Source organism: Gymnoscopelus braueri (assembly GCF_963280865.1).
Source record: "Gymnoscopelus braueri genome assembly, chromosome: 14".
Taxonomy (NCBI): Eukaryota; Metazoa; Chordata; class Actinopteri; order Myctophiformes; family Myctophidae; genus Gymnoscopelus; species Gymnoscopelus braueri.
In genome coordinates, this window is record NC_137619.1 from 46679498 (window position 1) to 46700270 (window position 20773).

At 43.8% G+C, this 20773-nt stretch overlaps 2 protein-coding genes across 5 annotated transcripts; both read right to left on the reverse strand.

The window, feature by feature from the left end:
- Window positions 1–287: 287 nt before the first annotated feature.
- Window positions 288–5177, reverse strand: lrit2 (leucine-rich repeat, immunoglobulin-like and transmembrane domains 2; the record flags this gene model as incomplete). Its single annotated transcript, XM_080449532.1, has 4 exons — window positions 288–1120; window positions 2644–2803; window positions 4198–4837; window positions 5068–5177. 4 exons carry the CDS (start codon window positions 5175–5177, stop codon window positions 288–290), a joined length of 1743 nt encoding a protein of 580 aa, XP_080305658.1.
- Window positions 5178–9325: 4148 nt separating this feature from the next.
- lrit1a (leucine-rich repeat, immunoglobulin-like and transmembrane domains 1a) lies at window positions 9326–16801 on the reverse strand. Of its 4 annotated transcripts, none has more exons than XM_080449178.1 (5): window positions 16649–16801; window positions 14015–14478; window positions 12524–12835; window positions 10326–10633; window positions 9326–10154 (listed from the first exon to the last, which is right to left on the reverse strand). In XM_080449178.1, the coding sequence occupies exons 1-5, from the start codon at window positions 16771–16773 to the stop codon at window positions 9378–9380; spliced, it is 1986 nt and encodes a 661-aa protein (XP_080305304.1). In that variant the 5' UTR covers window positions 16774–16801; the 3' UTR covers window positions 9326–9377. The 4 variants fall into 4 exon arrangements, with proteins under 4 accessions (XP_080305304.1, XP_080305302.1, XP_080305303.1 ...); XM_080449176.1 differs by having other exon boundaries at window positions 9326–10168; window positions 10313–10633; XM_080449177.1 differs by having other exon boundaries at window positions 9326–10151; window positions 10305–10633.
- Between the last annotated feature and the right edge of the window lie 3972 nt (window positions 16802–20773).

Sequence of the window (20773 nt, forward strand, 5' to 3'; positions counted from 1 at the left end):
AAAATAGATTCTGTGAAAAAAAGAAAAGAAAAACGCAAAACAAAGGGTATTTATTAAATATAGTAATTTTTACTATTTAAATGCACATAACAAAATGTTTTATGGTCATGATTCACCAGGAGCCTGGATGGCTTGATTCTAGGCTTAAAATAATGATATAAATATTTTTGGAAATCTCTATGGGAAAAATGCATGGACTATTTTTGAGTGCCCCAGATGTTAGATGTTTAATCATTCGGCTACTGCGAGTCTATCGGTCGTTATGGATTAATTCATTTTAGATCCATTCAGTAGAGCTCTGCAGTGATCCTGCTTTGGTCCGCCTTGCCCTTTAGCGATCTGTCGTCAGACTGGGACCTCCTCCTCACCTTCCAGTCCTCGCTGGACTCCTTATTGACCAGGCCGTCTTCGCTGCCGGCCTGCAGGCTGTCGAACGTGCCCTGCCTTTCCCTCTCCCTCTCCGACGTTCCGCCGGCCTTCCGGCAATTCTTCCAAGACGCCGTGACGCCGTCCGGGCAGCCGAGCCTGCGGTCGGTGGTGCAGGCGTACATGCCCGCCGGCACGGCCAGCACCATGGCCAGGACGATCACCACGATGTGGATCAGCTTCTGCCGCTGCTCCATCTCCGTGACGTCGCTCCCCGTCACGAAGACGACGCATTGGCCGGGCCGCGGCGCCTGGCTCTTGAGGGTGACGCAGATCTCGTACTTGGTGGCGGGCATCAGGTCGGAGACGGAGTACGAGTTGGTGCCGGGGCCGACGTAGATCATCTCCTTCTTGGCCGCGTCCACGCGGCCGAAGTGGACGGTGAACCAGGTCTCGGACGGCCGCTCCAAGACGGCGTACCACTCGATGCTGATGCCGCGGACCATCTGCCTGGCGATGCGGATGTCGATGTAGACGTTTTCTTCGCTGGTGACGGAGGGCGGAGCGGGGAACCCAGGGGAGAGCCGGGGCGTCTGGGAGGCGCCGGCGTAGTGGACGTCCAGGAAGATGCTGACGGAGGAGTTGCCCATGAAGTTGATGGCGGAGCAGGTGTAGACGCCTCGGTCAGTCCCGTGGAGAGACGGGATCACCAGGCGGGACCTGACCGTGTCCTCGTCCACCCTCTCCTGAGACTCTGGGAGCAAAACACAGCAGTTGTGTGGAATAAAAATGTAACCGCATGAATCCTAGTGTCCCTATTCTTGCAGGGGGCGAAAACAGCATTTTTAGACAAAATATTTGGCTAATTTGTTTCCCCTTTTGCAAAATGGACATATATGTACAGTATATCACACAATATATCACAAAAATACAAATGGAAAACCTAAACCAAAGAACAGCATGTACAGTACATAATTCTATTCTAAGTATCATCAGATTTGCGGGTCTATAGTAAAAAACACTCACACTCTCAGAGTTAAAATTAACACTGAGTATTTTTCAGTGTAGACCGGGGTCCATAGAATTATAATATATCTAGAGGGCGGATTGCCCCGCCCCCAGCTATTCATTTCTATGAAAGTTGCTCAGTAGCGTTTAAAGCACCCGGAAGTCTGACGGAAGTTTCAAATTGGGTCCATTGGGTCTAATTAGAATCTGTCTGCCGGAAGTACCACTATTGGGTTGAATAGGCATGGCCATAGAGTTATGAGCAGGCGCACTAGGGTTTCAAATGGTAGAAGCATGCGCAGTAGGATTTTAAATGCGGAAGTGTTGCATTCTCAGATGGACCACCAGGCGACGGCCGCTTCACTGTTCTACTCTGCTCTGGGGGCTTGCTGGGGGTCCCAGAGATTTAAAAAAAAATGGTTATCAAATGGGGTTCCGTGGCCTAATGCATATCAAACTGGGCGTCCTTATGGGCTCTATGCACAGCAGCCATATTGTGAAGACATTCACAGGTGTTACCAGTGATACTAATGAAGGCTCTGTTCCATTCTGGTCAAACAGAGTCAGGGTGCTGATATTGTGCATGTTGGCTCACTGGAAACACTGCTACACCAGTGGGACTACAATTTGGGTCCAGGGACCCTCATGGTTCCTTCAGGGAGTTCCAAATGGCCCCTTACTGGTATGTAACTCTGAGAGTGTACGCACGGAACCAAATGGCATTTGGTTCCATTTGTACACTCTCAGAGTTATGGGGGTCGTGGAAATTGAAACATCTGAGAACCAATGCTACACTAAACGGAACAGAGCCTTCATTAGTATCATTGGTAACACCTGTGAAGGAATTGATAATATGGCTGCTGTGCATAGAGCCTATTAAAACGGTTGAGAAACACCGCTTTATGTGCAATGAAGGGCTGGTTGGCTTGCTAAAAGAAATGCCATGATCTGTTCCATGCGTTGTGCATGTAGGAGGCTAAGTCGAATGACGCAAGGGTTTAATTACATCATATTAGGTATAGGCAGCAGAATCCTACAGTTTAATCTCCGACATCTCTTAATCAACAAACCAGACTAAGATGATTATATTGCGACAGGCCAACAGATTATAACTCTTCCATGAATTGATTTAGTGGGCCAAAGCGATTCATAGAAGGGAAAGGCCTTCTGCGACCAGTGTGTGTGTAAGTATCTAATTTACAGCGAGATATTACTAGGGGGCTAAGTGTCTGGGTAAACATGTGTTGATGGCAGACGTATAACTCTTACCATAAAATCCTCTGATTATCTTCAGACCATATGTCCACCATACCGCGGGGTCGGGCCTGGCCTTGGCCAGGCAGTGCAGGGTGACGTTCCGTCCCAGGGGCATGCTGATGTTGACGGAGGGAGTGGCGACCACGGGCTTCGTGCATTCCTGCAGCTCTACCTACGATTACAATTTAGGCATTTTAGCACTGTGGTGGAAAAAGTACTCGAAGGTTTTACTGAAGTAAAAGTATCAATACTGCAATATAGAAATACTCTGTTACAAGTAAGAGTCCGGAATTCAAAATGTACTTGAAAATGAAAATTGAAAATGTCAAAAGTATTGGCATCAAAATGTACTTAAAGTACCAAAAGTAAAAGTACTCATTATACAGAATGTCCCATTTCACGTTTTTCAAATGTATAAAAATCTTTTGAAAATAGCAGATCTACAAGCTCTATTTAGCAGATCTACAAGCAAGGCTATTTTCAAATGGCCGAAATGTATTTAGGGCTGAAGTGGTTAATGCATGTTTTGTAATAATAATCAAAATTGACAAAGTAACTGGTAACTACAGTTTTCAAATAATTGTAGTGGAGTGAAAAGTACAATATTTGCCTCTGAGATGTAGTGGAGTAGAAGTAAAAGTACTTAAGTACAGTACTTGACTCTCGGTTCCTTGGGGGGGGGGGGAATGGACCCTTACGGGGCTGTAACTCTGAGAGCGTACAAATGGATCCAGATGGACCCATAAGGGTCCACATGGTTCCGTTTGTACACTCTCAGTTATGGGTGTCCTTCAAATTGAAAAAGAGCTGAGAACCATTTAGCAGATGCTCTTATCCAGAGCTTCTTAGCATAAGCAAGGTAATCACATACATAAAATGGAGAGAGACTGTGTAGTGCCTCAAGAAGCTACTGTAGGTTCCGGGAAAACCAAGAACTTACAGCATCAGTCTAAACTAACAATTTACTATCGAAATGAATGTGTATATTGAAATATAGGATACCAGGTAAACAATGAACCTATCAGCTGTTAAATGACAGTATCATATCAGTGGTGGAAAAAGTACTCACATTGTAAAAGTACCAATACTGCAATGTAGAAATACTCCGTTACAAGTAAAAGTCAGGAATTAAAAGTACAAAAGTATTGGCATCAAAATATACTTAAGCCAAAAGTAAAAGTACACATTATGCGGAAGGTCCCATTTAACAAGTTTTCAAATGTATAAAATGTATAAAAATCATTTGAAAATAGCAGAGCTCACAATGCGTCGCATCGCAACGCATTGTGAGCTTGTAGATCGGCTATTCAGATGGCAGAAATGTATGTAGGGCTGAAATGATTAATGTATGTTTTGTAATCAAAATCTGCAAAGTAATTAGTAACTAATGTTTTCAAATAATTGTAGTGGAGTAAAAGAACAATATTCGCCTGTGAGATAGTGGAGTAGAAGTAAAAGTATTGGAAATTAGAAATACTCAAGTAAAGTAGAAATACCTCAAAAAGTACAGTACTTAAGTAAATATACTTAGTTACTTTACACCACTGCTGCATATTATAGGCCTACCTCGTGGAAGAACTTTCCTGCCCTAAAGTCCGGCCCTGAGCAGGTCAAGTATGAGTTCATCAGAATTATGGGGGGGCTGATAGCCCTGACGAACTCCACGAAGCCTTTCAGGCGACAGTCGCAGAGCCATGGGTTGTCGTGGAGTGCCAGCACCACGTTGGACCCGAGGCCGGTCGCCCCACCACCACCGCCACGCTCGCTGGAGCTCTGTATACTTTGATAGAGAGGCCAGTTTAGGAAGACCTCCCTCGAAATGACCGTAAGCCGATTGAAAGATAAGTCTAAGTAAGTCAGACTTGGCAAGAACTTGAACGCATGTTCCGGCAAGACATCCAGCTGGTTGTGCTTGAGGTCCAGGATCTTGAGAGCGGGGGTGTCTTCGAACGCCGTCCATGGCACGGAACGCAAGTTGTTGCCTTGAAGGCGCAGCTCCGTTAGATTACCGAGACCTTCTAGTCCCTTCGAGTTGATCAAAGTGATGTCGTTGAAATTCAGCCACAGGTTCTCCAAAGCGGATGTCTTTCTGAATGCTCCTCGGGGGATTTCGGTGAAGTGAGATTTTTCGATTCGTATTTTGGTTATATCAGCTGGAATGTCTGGTATGACCCCGAATGCGTTCTCCTCCATACATACAAGCGACCTAAAATAGAGGGAAAGGGTTTCAATGGCCTATTTTTTAAACATCATACTGTATGCCAAATAAATGAAAGACATACAAATGGCTGTTTTATGCACACATATTAACCATAGCGATATATAGCAATAAACTACCACAAACAAATACAGTAATAAAGGTTTATGTGTTTCTGTCAGAGTAGCAACAACAGCTTAAAAACAGTAGCCATGACACAGATTATAGGAAAGTCTTACCTCCCGTGCCAGTCTGTTGTACAGCTGCATCCATTTAAACATTGAGAAACACTTTGATATGCTTGGATAACTAACACAACGACAACTAAAAGACTACGAAATGTGTCCATAGTCCAATAGAATTCCCAAAGTCGAAGCCTACATTCGTGCTCAAGGCATATCCACCTGTGACAGACAACAGAAGCCTATTAAGTCTAATCCTTGACATGCTGCGCAAAGAACAAGTGTGGGGTCTAATTCTGACACCCATGTTTAACCCTTGATGGTATCAGTCTGGCCTACTATCTGCCAGTGGTGGAAAAAGTACTCACATACTCTGTTACAAGTAAAAGGCCTGTGTTCAAAATGTTACTTGGGTAAAAGTACAAAAGTATTGGCATATACTTAAAGTACCAAAAGTAAAAGTACTAAAACGTTTGAAAATAGCAGATCTACAAGCTCACGACACATCGCGTTGTGAGCTTGTAGATCGGCTATTTTCAAATAGCCTATGTATAAAATAGGGCTAAAGTGGTTAATGTATGTTTTATAATGTAATAATTTATATCTGCAAAGTAACTAGTAACTAAAGTTTTCTAATAATTGTAGTGGAGTAAAAGTGCAATAATTTCCTCAGAGATGTAGTGGAATAGAAGTAAAAGTATTGAAAATTGGCAATACTGCACTAAAGTAAAAATACCTAAAAATGTTACTTAAGTACAGTACTTGAGTAAATGTACTTAGTTACTTTAAACCACTGCTATCTGCATACAGTAGCTACTTAGCTACCTGGCAGGACACAGTCAAAGGTAGGGCAACAGATGAGGGTCAACTTCTGATATTTACATGCTTGTCCAAAATCTAAACAACAATATCAGTTTCTTTTCTTGTTCTTTTTCCATATAAAAATGTTTTTTCAAAGGTGGCTGTACAGGTGACAGAATGTAATTGCACATGGAGGACATGGATGAAGTTACCAGTTGTACATACTGTATTGACAGTACTTTGAGTGCAATATTGGCCTGACATCACCAAACTGCTCAACTTTATGAGTATTGAATGTTGGGGGTGCCATGAAGCCATGCGACAAGTCAGCGCATCAAAACCGTTAATCGTTGGCTAGACCTCGTCCTGTTTAGTTTTGATCTCTGTTTGGTTTTGTTTTTCTTTGTGTTTTTGAGAAAACAAAAACATTTGATCGCAAAAAAAGGTTAATAAATGTCTAATAATTTGGGATATGCCGAATCTGGGCATTTTCCTGATATTAAACCTTCATATTGGCCAAATATGACTCCACTGCTTGTTGAATATTGACCCACTTTCAAAGCCGGTTCATCCCAGTAAGCTACCATACCAACACACAATGCTATAGCACTACAACTGGATAAATGTATATATATATAAAAGTTTATTTCCATTCATTCAAATAATACAAGTGGGTTAAATATAATATACATTCAATTAGTTAATGATACATGATGGCATGTATCATTACCTAATTCAGTGGTTCTCAAGACTTTTCATGTCAAGGATCCCCAAATTAATATGTATTTGGCCGCGGACCCCCATCTGAAAGTATTTTGAGCCAGGGACCCCCCATGCAAGAGTTGTGCTCTACAATCTAATAGATAGGCTATTTTCAAATAGCCAATGAATATAGGGTTAAAGGGGTTAAACTGATTGTGAGGCTATATTAACTAATTTTGCAGGGGGACCCCCTTCAAGGAACCGTGAGGGTCACTGGACCCATCTTTGAGAACCACTGACCTAATAGGCTCTATGCACAGCAGCCATATTAGAAGGAAATTGGGCCTCTTCCTTACTTCCTTCACAGGTGTTACCAATTATACTAATGAAGGCTCTGTTCCATTTCGTGTAGCACAGTGGTTCTCAAACGTTTTAATTTCAAGGACCCGTAACTCTGAGAGTGTACAAATGGAACCAAATGGACCCGTAACACACCTGTAAGGGGCCATTTGGAACCCCCTCAAGGAACCACGAGGGTCCCTGGACCACACTTTGAGACCCACTGGTGTTTCCAGTGAGCAACATCAGCAATTAGCATTATTGGTAACACCTGTAAAGGAAGTAGGAAGAGGCCCAATTTCTTTCCAATATGGCTGCTGTGCATACAGCCTATATGCAAGCAGGTGGCACAAACAACAAGTACATATTGATAGTTGATATTATGCATCTCTTTGCTGCACAGGAATATAAAATAGTTGATTTTCTTTTTCATAATCTCCAACCATATTTACATCGTCATAGTTCAGTCTTTTCTGTACTTCTGTCCAGCTCCAGCTTTACCTCCATTCATTGTTGTGACGTTGCACCATGCCTGTGTGTATTTATTTTCTCTGAGAACATATGACAGATAAGTACAGAGGCGTAGAATGTAAATAATGGAATACCTCAGATCTGGTCGGTTAGCACCGCAGGCATGTGAGAGGTCATATAGTTCCACTTCGCGTTCCCGAAGAAGTATTAATCTCATTACAGCCGTGGTTATGTTTCTTTTGACAGGTTTAGTGAAATGAACATTGGGGTATAAGAAAAAAAGGTTTGAATATAATGATACAGTTTGTAGTTCTAAAACCCAGAAGTGAGTTGGCAACCAGATTTCCCGTGATGCAGACAATAAGGTCTGTGGTTAACATAAACCTAAGAGAGTTTCACGTTTTGTTCCATGATATAATAACATGATTTGGTGCTTTTATCCACTCCATAACGGTAATTTTGCTAAAGCCACCTGATTATTGAGGCCTACTAATTACCTGTGTGGTTCAAACATTTTTTTGTGAAGATTATCTTGCTGGATGAGGCATAGGCCTTGTTCAGCAGCCTGACAACAGGCGGCGCAGACTTTTCTGGCTCTTCCTGAACACACCTGTGGATTATACCAGGGACAATGACTTGGACTTTAGCCCCCCCTCGGACACACCTGTGGACTACACCAGGTACAAATGACTTTTTGTTGCACTCCCTCATGGAGCTACTTGCGGATTATACTAGGGTCAGTCCACTCTAGGTGGACACGCACTGACCTTTTGCACCTTAATCCCTTGTATAACGCACTGACTTTTTTTTGTCTTTTTTTTATTGTGCTCCTTTTCCTCTAAGCACCTTAACGTCCATTGTCTATCATGCACAGTATAAGTATAACATGCACAGTATACAATACATTGCTGCTATGCTCAGGCACCTTAGTTTAGTTTTTTTTAGTTTTTTATTATCTCAGGTAATTTGTAAATATGTAGATAACTTGTCTGGCCTTCTGTTGCTCTCTTGTTTTGATCTCCTTCCCACTTGCCCCCCACCCTCTTCTTCTCCCCCCCCCCCCCTCTTCTTTCTATGGAAACTAACGTTGCGATGGGAACGATGTACAAAAAAGAATTTCACCCACTTTTTTACCTTGTAAACCTGTGATGTGACAATAAAACTGATTCTGATTCTGATTCTGATTCTGGACAAAGCTTGTAAATATCACAAGCATTTGTTTTGCACAGAGCTTATTTTCTTTCATTAGAAATCTGTTGGTGGGAACCGGACGTCACTTCTGGGTTGGAAGTACAAAAACAACCATCATCCCTGTAGCACTCTATTATATTTGTTTTCTTACGGTCCAGTGAGGATGACTTACAGTATTCATATCCACTCATGAAATATTATAGATCTAGACAAAAAAAACTGTGATGAAATAACAAAATAGTCTAAACTGATATTTCCATGATGGTGCAGCGTGCAAAGGTCCTCTGATAGAAGCTGGGCCTCTGAGGCGGCGGGGTTGGAGGCGCGATCCAACGGGGAGGGACGGGCGGAGGAGGGGAATCCCACGGGTGCGGCGGGGTGTGCGAGCGGGTGTGAGGAGGGCTGACCTCGGTATACTGGTGCGGGTGCGGCGGGTGTGAGTGCGTGGGAGGGGGGCTGACCTCGGGATGCTGGTGAGGGTGCGGTGGGTGTGAGCGCGTGGGAGGGGGGCTGACCTCGGGATACTGGTGCGGGTGCGGCCAGCATCCCGTGTGCGAGCGCGTGTGAGGGAGGCTAGCCTCGGGATGCTGGTGCGGGTGCGGGGTGTGCGAGCGTGTGGGAGGGGGGCTGACCTCGGGATGCTGGTGAGAACGCGTCGTGTGCGAGCGCGTGCGAGGGGGGCTGACCTCGGGGTGCTGGTGAGGACGCGGGTGCACGTGGTGGTGAGGGTACGGGTGAGGGTGGGGGTGGGGGTGGTGGTTAGGCACGAGACCATCGGGGGCGTGACGAGGGGGAACGTACGGGTGGGAGTACGGGTGGGTTTGGGGGAGGAGGTGGTGCATAGCTGGAGCTGGAGCTTCACGTCAGCAGAAGTACTCGTTGGGCTGTCCCTCGATCTTGGCCGTGGCCTCGGAGTCCAGGCTGGAGCGGGCGGACAGCAGCCGGTTGGACTCCTCCGGGTTCAGCTTGGTGAGATACTCGCCCTCCAGCCCCTTGGCCTTCGTGGCGGGGGAAAGCGCCTCGAAGGTCACGTAGGAGTCCTGGATGTTCTTGGACTTCTTGCCCCAGTACTTCTGGATCCGCCTCTTCAGCCAGCCGCAGCACACGATGACGGTGAGCGGCACGGCGATGATGCAGGCGACCGTGATCACGATCACGTTGATGAGCCTCTGCATGCTGGTGGCGCTGGCCGCCACGTCCGTGGAGAAGATGACGCACTGCTCCTTCTTGGGGATCAGCCCCCTGACGCACACACAGGCGATGTACTTGGTCTGTGGCACCAGCCCGTTGATGGTGACGCGGTTTTCCCCCGCCCCGACGTTGATCTTCCTCATGTCCCTCTCTCCGAACACGGCGTAGAGCACGCTGAACGCGGTGGTGTTCTTGGCCGTCGGGGCCCTCCAGTTCAGAGCGATGGTGTTGTCCGTGTCCCCGACCACCTTGACGGACCGGACCACCCTGTCGGGGTCCTGCTGGAGAAACGAGGTGTTGGCCGCCAGGTTGCTGAGGTTGGTCTTTTCCAGTTCCAGCAGCGCATCCGGGCTGGCAGTAGGCGCGGGCACACGAGTGTCATTTCTGTCAGCCAGGCTATAGCTGGCTAACCCAGGGCCGGGTGCCGAGCCAGGTGGAGGGACAGGCTCCTTTGCCAAGCTGGCTAACCCAGGTCCGGGCCCAGAGCCTGGGGAAGGGCCAGGTTCCGAGGCCAATTTGGCTAACACAGGTCCAGGGCCAGGTGGAGGGCCAGGTTCCGAGGCCAAGCCAGCTAACCCAGGTCCAGGCCCAGAGCTTGCCGGAGGGCCAGGCTCCAAGACGGGTGAGGGCGCAGGGGCGGAGGTAGGAGCCACATATCTGGCCACCAGTTTCTCCTGGTAGGCGGCCTGCTGGTTCTGTTTCTTGGCTTTGGGTTTCCTCTCAGGGCTGGTTGGGTTTCCGACCGATTTCGTCGTGTTGGAGACCATTAGAGAGATCGTCGTGTTGGAGACCATTAGAGAGATGACAGCCTCGGCATTCCCCGCATAGTTGGCGGCCATGCAGATGTACCTCCCGGAGTCACGGAACGACACAGCAGAGACACGCAGGATGGACCAGGTGATTCCTTCCTTTGAGGTCTCCTGCTGGACTGTGGGGATGGAAAGGAGATAATCGCTGTTACACCATGTTAACAGTAAGGATGTGCAGGCTACTTCACATAAATAATTAAAGTGTTGTCCAGGATTGTTTTTAGATGCATTTTGGGATAGCAACAGTTATAAAACTTATCAGTACACTTCCTGATTTATAATATATGTTTTTTAAGTAATCGATCAGGAAAACAAAATGTAATATGGAGTGCTGATTGTGGCATCACAATCAATGCAGAAACAACAGATCAGTGGATTTTTTTGACTGTCGGCTGTAATCACAGCTGACAGTCAAATCTACAACTTTGCTGTCATAACTGTTAGCTCTCTAGAAACGTCATGAAAGTGCTGACACAGTTGTAGGGAAGCTGCTTTGAAAGCATAGCTTAAGCTACCAATTACTTCACACTAGAAGAATTGTAAACAGCTAAACTAGGGAGAAATCTAGTTTTGTTAATTAAAGCTTCTTTTTTTTAACTTTTTTTTTGTGCAAAATATAATATAAAGAAATCATATGCCAGCAAAATAAAAATGGCACTCAATTGAGTTTAATGCAAAAAGTGGTCACTTGTTCACAGGTACACATATTGCACATACTGCACAACTAAATAAATAAACTACCCCACTATTCAAAGTCAGTTTTAGTTTAGTAAACACTGTCCATCAGTCAGACACATGGTCTTCCAGAACCATGAGTCCAGATGTGATATTTCACCAAACAGGATTACTCAATTAAACATGTCAATTCTAAAACAGCATACAACTTCTCTGGACATTGGTTTAATAATTGGTTATAATTATTTTCATATTCTGAATTTGTCAAATTAAAGTTGAATGTAGTAGGTGACTAGGTGTCAATTATAGTCATAAGTAATCACAAAATGCAAATGAATGTAGGCCTAGTTGAACAATCAGCAAGCAATATGTATAAGAGAGAGAGAGAGAGAGAGAGAAAGAGAGAGAGAGAGAGAGAGAGAGGAATTAGCGGGGCGCTGTCCATGGTGCCTAAACTGCCACCGGGTGTTTGCATGACAATACAACGCAGACACAGCGTTTTTTGAGCGGTCCATTTGCAGTGGTATAAAGTAACTAAGTACATTTGCACTTAAGAAGTAGAAGTACAAGTTTTCAATACTTGTACTTTCACTCCACTACAATTATTTGAAAACTTTAGTTACTAGTTACTTTGTAGATTTGGATTACTACTATGAAACATACATTACCCACTTCAGCCCTAGTTAACCTTTGGCCATTTGAAAATAGCCGATCTGACCGAGCTTGTAGATCTGCTATTTTCAAAAGATGTTTTTCCATTTTATACATTTGAAACCTTTGAAAGGGGACATTCTGCATAATGGGTACTTTCTACTTTTGGTACCTTAAGTACATTTTGATACCAATACTTTTGTACTTTTACTGAAGTACATCTTGAATTCCTTTTACTTGTAAGTTGTAACAGAGTATGTCTACATTGCAGTATTGATACTTTTACTTAAGCTTCTTCCACCACTATCCATTTGCTAAAAAAAATATATATATATATATATATAATATATATATATAGTCATTTGTAACTTTATATTTAGACTAATAGACACAATGATTAAATAAATGTGATTGTGGTATGTGAGATGTGCGCAAAAAGATAGGGGGCAAGTAATTCAGCTTCAATATGCTTGCATAATGGTCATACAACTTGACCGACTTATAGCTTATATTATGTCCACATATATGCCACATATATGGATATATATGTACGGCCAATTCCGAATATGTCACATATGAGAGACATATATGTTGCATGTATAGAAAATATATGTTCATATATTTCCTCCCCCCCCCCCCCGTTGGCAGAGGCAAAAATTGCCTATGCATTTGCTATACCTCACCTGTTGCGTTCAGGGCTCTGCCGTTCGCCCTGCGCCACGTCATGTCGGGAACGGGGACCCCTATGGTCCCGCAGCGCAGCAGCACGTTGTTTCCGACGGCACTTCGGACACGGGCCACCGCGGTGTGGATGTGGGGGAGCTGACACCTCCTCAGCTCGGCGTCGCCGAACAGGACCCCGGACAGGCTCTCTGGAGCCGAGCAGCGCAGCCGCGGGTCAATGAACGCCACCGAGAGCGTCACCGGGGACTGGTGCTGGAACTGGACCAGCTCGTACAGCCGACAGTCACACACCCACGGGTTGTCGTGGAGGCCTGCAGGGGGCGTCATGTGAAACATACATGTATATGTATAGGGTTAATGTCATGCTTGAAACCCGGAGGAGGAAAGAAAGACGCACGTTACGCACAGGTGGAATGTGCGCGTCGTGTGTGTGTGTGTGTGTGTGTGTGTGTGTGTGTGTGTGTGTGTGTGTGTGTGTGTGTGTGTGTGTGTGTGTGTGTGTGTGTGTGCTTTTTCCAGAGGGCCCTGCACACGCACGCACGCACGCACGCACGCACGCACGCACGCACGCACGCACGCACGCACTACATAGAAATACTGTACAATGTACCAGTCATACATACATACATAAATACACACACACACACACACGCACACGCACACACACACACACACACACACACACACACACACACACACACACACACACATACATACATACATACATACATACGGCGATGGTGGTGATGATGATGATGATGATGATGATGATGATGATGATGATGATGATGATGATGATGATGATGATGATGATGATGATGATGATATTCCACTGGGGAAAAACAAAACATGTAGGGTAAATGTGGATTAATTTACCCCCAGGACCAGTCCTATACTGGCTTCCATTACACACACAACGCCTTTCAGCAAAAGAGAGAGAGAGTGGGAAACGATGACTGGAACATAAGGCCCGCTAACGTAGCGCTGTCCCTTACCAACAGTGTTGATTTTGACAGCAAATTTTGATTTAGTTTTTGTCATAGTCTTTTGGAAAAAAATATGTTTAGTTTTAGTCATATTTTAGTCTTATGAAATGTTTTAGTTTTAGTCTAGTTTTAGTCGACTATAATGTATTTTTGGCGAGCAGTGATGCCATCTAAATGGCTGATTTTCACCTGCATGCCGAAAATAGCAGATCTACAAGCTCACAACGTTGTGAGCTTGTAGATCAGCTATTTTCGGTCTGTGACACCCACGCGCACCCATGATGACTTGTGTTAGTTCTACTGGATCTCTTCTCCACTAGTCCCTCCCTATAACATTTTTGTCTTTATTATTATTTGTTGACGAAATTGTCAGTATATTTAGTCGTAGTTTTAGTCATCATAGCTTCGTTTTTATTTCGTTTTCGTAAGTGAAAAAAGGTAGTCAACCGAGTCGACAAAAAAATAATCGCCTTAGTTTTAGTCAACGAAATCAACACTGCTTACCAAGAATCATTTTGGAGCTGTCTGGGCCTGCTTGTGTTGGTTTAACCGTCAGCCAGACGGAGAGCACTTCAGCCGGCAGAGTCGACAGACTGTTGCTGGATAGATCCAAGTACGTGAGGTTTCTCATGTAGGCGTTGACCTCCGCGGGGAGCGAGGTCAGCCGGTTGTTGTGCAGATCGAGCAGCCGGAGGCCCGGCGTGTCCGCCAGACAGTCCCACGGGAAGGCGCTCAGGTCGTTCCCGTCCAAGCGCAGCTCCTCCAGGTTGACCAGACCGCGGAAGCTGTCCGGGTTGAGCGAGGACAGCGCGTTGAAGGACATCCACAGGAACTCCAGGCTGGAGAGGTAGCCGAAGGCCTCGCTGGGGATGCCCTGGATGGCCGTCTTCTCGATCCGCAGCTTGGACGTGTCGACCGGAAAGCCGGTGGGCACGAGGGATATGTCCGGGTCGTTGCAGATCACGCTCCTGAAGGATGCCAGGAATGTTTGTTGAATGTTACGATTTGAATTATCTACTGTCAATTTGCAGTGGTGGAAAAACTCTAATGTTTTACTTGAGTAAAAGTATCAATACTGCAATGTAGAAAATACTCTGTTACAAGTAAAAGTCCGGAATTAAAAGTACAAAAGTATTGGTGTCAAAATGTACTTAAAGGGATATTTCACTTTCAAAAAAACGTTTGGTCATTTTATCGTCTACTCAGGCTTTTGTGAGCCCCCCAGACCGTTTTTAAGTTGCTTGATTCAGTATTTAGATATTTGATATTCATTTTATCAGACACGCCCCCTTCCTATACAAACCCATTATAATATATAATATCTAAAGTTTTTTTGAAAGTGAAATATCCCTTTAAAGTACCAAAAGTAGACAGTACTCATTAAGCAGAATGTCCCAAGTTTTCAAAAGTATAAAAATCGCATTGCGAGCTTGTAGATCAGCTATTTTCAAATGGCCGAAATGTACATAGGGCTGAAGTGGGTAATGTTTGTTTTGTAATAATAATAAAAATCTACAAAGTAACTAACTAAAGTTTTCAAATAATTGTAGTGGAGTAAGTTAGAGTAGAAGTAAAAGTTCTGAAAATTGGAAAGACAAAAAAAATACCTCAAAATTGTACTTAAGTACAGTACTTGAGTAAATGTACTTAGCTACTTTACACCACTGCCAATTTGTAATGCAGTTGGCCACCGAAAGTGGTGACTTGCACACAATCAAGAGAGGTGATGTATTTACAAAATATGCCTAATTGTGAGAAAATGCTCACTTTGCAGGCTTGCATGACAAAACGCAGATGGAGAGGTTCAAAGTGCCTTTGTGAGATAATCCAGGTTTAAGTCAAATCGGGCGGGCATGATGCACTATAGCTGAATTATCTTTTGCACACGTGTTCACCTCTGTGCAAACATCTGTAGCCTAATCGTGTGAGGAGGACAGACCTGCCCATTACAAGGGCACAAATTAGGCAACTGTGAATTAATATGCAAGATCATGCCTTTATTCTTATCGATTTGGGCGTGTAAGTGTGTTACTCACCAGAGGTGTAACTGGTAAGTAACTAAGTACATTTACTCTCAAGTATACTCTGTACTTAAAGGAGGAGTTCACCCAAAAAAATACGTATTTTCTATCAATTGCACACCCCATGAAGCCTTGAATTCATGGATTTATTTTTGTTTTTGTGGCATTCCTAAGCCAATAATTTGATGATCCGGTAGGAGACACAAATAATCTACTTTGTGTCTCCTACCGGATACATTAGCCGGTAGGAGACGGGAATCAAATTATTGGCTTAGGAATGCCACAAAAACAAAAATAAATCCATGGATTCAAGGCTTCATGGGGTAAAATAAGTAATTTCTGGGGTGAACTACTCCTTTAAGTACAGTTTTGAGGTATTTTTACTTTACTGGAGTATATCCAATTTTCAGTACTTTTACTTCTACTCCATTACATCTCAGAGGCAAATATTGTACTTTTTGCTCCACTACAATTATTTGAAAACTTTAGTAACTAGTTACTTTGTAGATTTTGAGTATTATTACAAAACATACAGTAACCACTTCAGCCCTATATACATTTCGGCCATTTGAAAATAGCACATCTACAAGCTCACAGTGCATGCAATGCAACACATTGTGAGCTTGTAGATCTACTATTTTCAAAATATTGTTTTCACAATTTGTAGGAACTTGTGAAATGGGATATTCTGCATAGTGAGTACTTTCTACTTTGATACCAATACTTTTGTAAATGTTGTGTTCCGGACTATTACTTGTAAGTGTTGCACATTTTGCAGTATTGATACTTTTACTTAAGTACAAAATGTGAGCACTTTTTCCACCACTGCAAATTAGGCAAGTGAATTAATACGCATGAAGATCGTGCCTTTATTCCAGGGACACAGGAGGGGTAATTGGGGGGAGGGGGGGGATACCCCCACTTTTGGGATGAACTCCGACATCAACACTTCATAGAGTACGATCTTTGTACCAAATTAACCGAGTTAACCGAATTAAAGTAACAAAACTCCACCAAAAACAAACAAACAAACAAACAAACTCGGAAAAAAATGCCCTCTGCCTCCCTGCTTTATTCTTATGGATTTGTGGGTGTAAATGTGTTGATCATCACTTACCTGGCCTTAGATCCGTCACTTAGGTTGTGATAGAAACAGCTGCACTGCGACGGGCACGCGCTGGCCGTGCGTGAGAGAAGCGCACCTGTGACCAGGTAGAAACCCAGGAGCGGGACCACAATCATGTTTTTGGCCCTACTTTTACGCACATACACACACTCACACACATACACACCCACACACCTCCCGCTTGGCTACATGCGCCCAGTCAAACAGATCCTGGCTCCTCTCATTGGTCGCATGGCTTTGATCATGTCCCTCCGCTCTGCTGGCCCATTGTGATCACACTGCTGCATCAGTCAGGAGATAAAAAGGATAGGATTAACTGAACAGACTGCCTGTTCTTTTTCATCTGAATGCGTGTTGCTGCATCCCGGGATCCGATAGGCTGCTCACACAGCCAGAGACCTCCTTTATTTGTTATCAGAGAGAGAGAGAGAGAGAGAGAGAGAGAGAGAGAGAGAGAGAGAGACCTTTATTTATTATATGAGAGAGAGAGAGAGAGAGAGAGAGAGAGAGAGAGAGAGAGAGAGAGAGAGAGAGAGAGAGAGAGAGAGAGAACTTCGAAATGGTCATAATCCTCTGTGATGTTGGTGTTTTCTCCCTTCCCTCAAAAGCATGTTCATTTGAGCCCTGACGTGACTGGTAATCAGTGGTGGAAAAAGTACTCAAATGTTTTACTTAAGTAAAAGTACCAATACTGCAATGTAGAAATACTCTGTTACAAGTAAAAGTCCAGAATTCAAATTTTATTTGAGTAAAAGTACAAAAGTATTGGCATCAAAATGTACTTAAAGTACCAAAAGTTAAAGTACTAAAATGTTTGAAAATAGCCGATCTACAAGCTCACAATGCGTCGCGATGCGACGGGTTGTGAGCTTGTAGATCGGCTATTTTCAAATAGCCTAGGTATAAAATAGGATTAAAGTGGTTAATGTATGTTTTATAATGTAATAATTTATATCTGCAAAATACTAGTAACTAAAGTTATCAAATAATTGTAGTGGAGTAAAAGTACAATATTTGCAATATAAGTACAGTACTTGAGTAAATGAGTTACTTTACGCCACTGGTCTTGACATCCATGATTATCCTGTTGCCTTTCTCAAATGGACTGGACTCTGTATTATAACTCTTAACACATGCAGTAGTGTGTGGAGTGCATTCAGATCTAGGCTCTGGTTTGCATACTGCAGTGTAAACACAATAGGCAAATGATATGATTATTGTTTGCTGTGTGTAGTAATGCCTAATCATTCATATTTCCGAAGCTCACAACGCATCGTAATGTAACGTGCTGAGAGCTTGTAGATCGGTTATTTCCGGCACGCTACAGCATTGCACGACGAAATATAAATCGGGCTGGAAGTCGTCCTATTCGGCCAACCTCCACTGTGCTGGGCTGGCCCAGTGTGTGCACTGCACTGGCAGCACTCAGCAGTCAACAAAAGTGAAATTGATGTGAAAGACATCTTTGACGTATGGTAATGAAATAAATGCCATGGTAGACTGCTTAAAGATCAAGAAATGGAAAGAAAAACATGTGCAGGCATGTCATGAATATATATATATGTCTTGTGAGATCTTACTACCAACCCTGCGTGATGCATTGATTTGATGGAGGGCATGTGAAAGAAAAAAGCCTGAAAAATATTGATCAGCTGTCATTGAATGTTGTAATAAATGAATGTATTAATACAGTGTACAACAGATATAGTAGAAGACACAGATGGATGGCACTGGTTAACCTTTATGGGCTTCGATGGCAAGCCAATGATTAGCTATCAGACGGGGCACTCAGTCAAGAGAGAGACATTTCGTAATTGATGGCTGTGGTGGATTTCGGTTTTTGATATTGAAACTCCAAACGGCATTAAAAAAATGCCTGACCTTCCTATAGCGTTTGGTACTATTGAATAAAGACAACAGCAGTCGCACACGTGAGGAAATATAGCTTTTGAAAATGGCTTATATGGGGCGAATTAATCGAGGCGCGCAGAAATGCTTTATCAAGTTGTTGTTTGTGCGTTTGCGAAGGCAGAAAACCAAAGAATAAGACTGATGCCTGATCTTCTTATTCCTATATTAAAATTGGCTTAACCCTTTAAGACCGGGAACGCATCTGTGTCATTTTAGATTTGAGCTATAACCATTATTTTTATACTTTGGCTATTTTAAAAAAAAGTATGAAACTTTGTTCAAATCTTTGAATATATTTATTTTTTAAGGAACATTTTTTATTCAAATCTTATATTTTGAGATGGGGGGTCCACGGCCAAATACATATCATTTTGGGTGGTCCTTGACATGAAAAAGTTTGAGAACCACTGATATTAAGGCAACATACGTTTTTCAGAAAACTGTTAGGATTTAGAAGACATTTGTAGAATCTGTCTGGCTGGGGTTGCTATTGTGATCAATTTACCATATTAGGAACATCATCATGCGTCGACTTCCTTGATTGGTCAGCCCAACCCATCGGCTTTGTGGATTGGTCCAACTTTTCATGACGGTTGTGCCACTGAACTAATATAAGTGGTAGAGCACACAACAGGACGTCATTCTGATACACAACAAGACTTGAGGAATCCAATTTAAAACCTGGAGCAGCTGTTGTGAGAAATGTTCTGCTGGATGCTGAATCTGGATGGAGGACCTAATAAAGGTAGTCATGCTGCTGTTGCCGTGGGAGACAAAGTCTACTCGTTTGGAGGGGGGAACGACAGGCATGACCAGATTGATGTTCACGTCTTCAACACAGTGTCTCTACGCTGGAGGAAGTTGACCCCAGTGACAACTGGAAGAGAAGAATGTCACCTTGAGGTTCCACCAACTCTCTACAACCACACAGCTGTGCTGATAGAATACATAATCTACATTTGGGGTGGTTATATATTTCACACAAAGGATTACTGCGATGTGCTTTATGCATTTGATGTCGACACCAACAGATGGTTCAAGCCCAAGGTTTCTGGAACTGTTCCAGAGGCGAGGGTTTTCCACTCAGCCTGTGTCCTGGGGAAGGTCATGTATATTCATGGAGGATACAGACGTGGAACTGGATCCTATAATGACATGTACAAGTTGGACACCACCACAATGGTCTGGTCTTTAATTAACACCAGAGGCACTCGGCCACCTGCGTCAAATTGTCACTCTGCCACCATCATCAGGACAAAGATGTTTGTATTTGGGGGCGAAGCCGCCTTCAGAAAAAAGAAGACCAGAGTGTTTGACACAGAGACCAACTGCTGGTTGAACACACCTCATAAATGGCCTCTTCCAGAAAAACGCTGGGGTCATTCAGCCTTTACCTACAATGGAGAACTGTACATATGTGGCGGCAAAAAAAATCTTAATACTACCCTCAATGATCTGTGGAAATTCAGTCCAGAGACCTTCTCCTGGAAGAGGGTTGAGGCCAGAGGGAAAGGACCGTGTGGGAAGTATAAGAGATGCTGTTGCATTGTGGGAGATTGTGTCATCCTCTTTGGAGGATACTACACACCCGATGACCTGTACATTAGTACATTGTGCAAGTTAGACTTGAGTCCTAGTCTCAAGACATTATGCAAACTGGCAGTTATTCAGTACGGTCTGGAGCAGTCAGAACTCACACACAACATCAGGTGGGAACTGGCAGCCATGACTAACACGAGCAACAAATAAATAAATGATAAGACGAGTCCAATGAGGGCCTGGCCTCTGGTGGATCTTGGACTTCATGTGACCAATCGGGGAAGTCAGTCACATATGATGTATCTATGACATAATGACTCCATATTAAGGGAGGACCGTGGGGGCGGGCGGACCACGTCGTCATGCTCATGTCACCATGACTCAGCCATAGCCATGTAAGGTTTTCCCACTGCAGCTACTCCCAAATATGGAGTGTGTTGTCTAACCTAAGCGTGTGGTCATGGCATCAGGTGCAAACAAAACAGTCAACTCTATATATGGGCACAAAAGGGACAAGGACCGACAGATACAGAGATCTCCATGTATGGGACATATCTGTAGGTGTGAGGCGAGTTCTATATAACAACCTATAATGCAGTCAGCCGTTATGTATGTTTGTATACATACCTTGTAGGAGTAGTAATAGACCATCTTCTGTCATGGAAA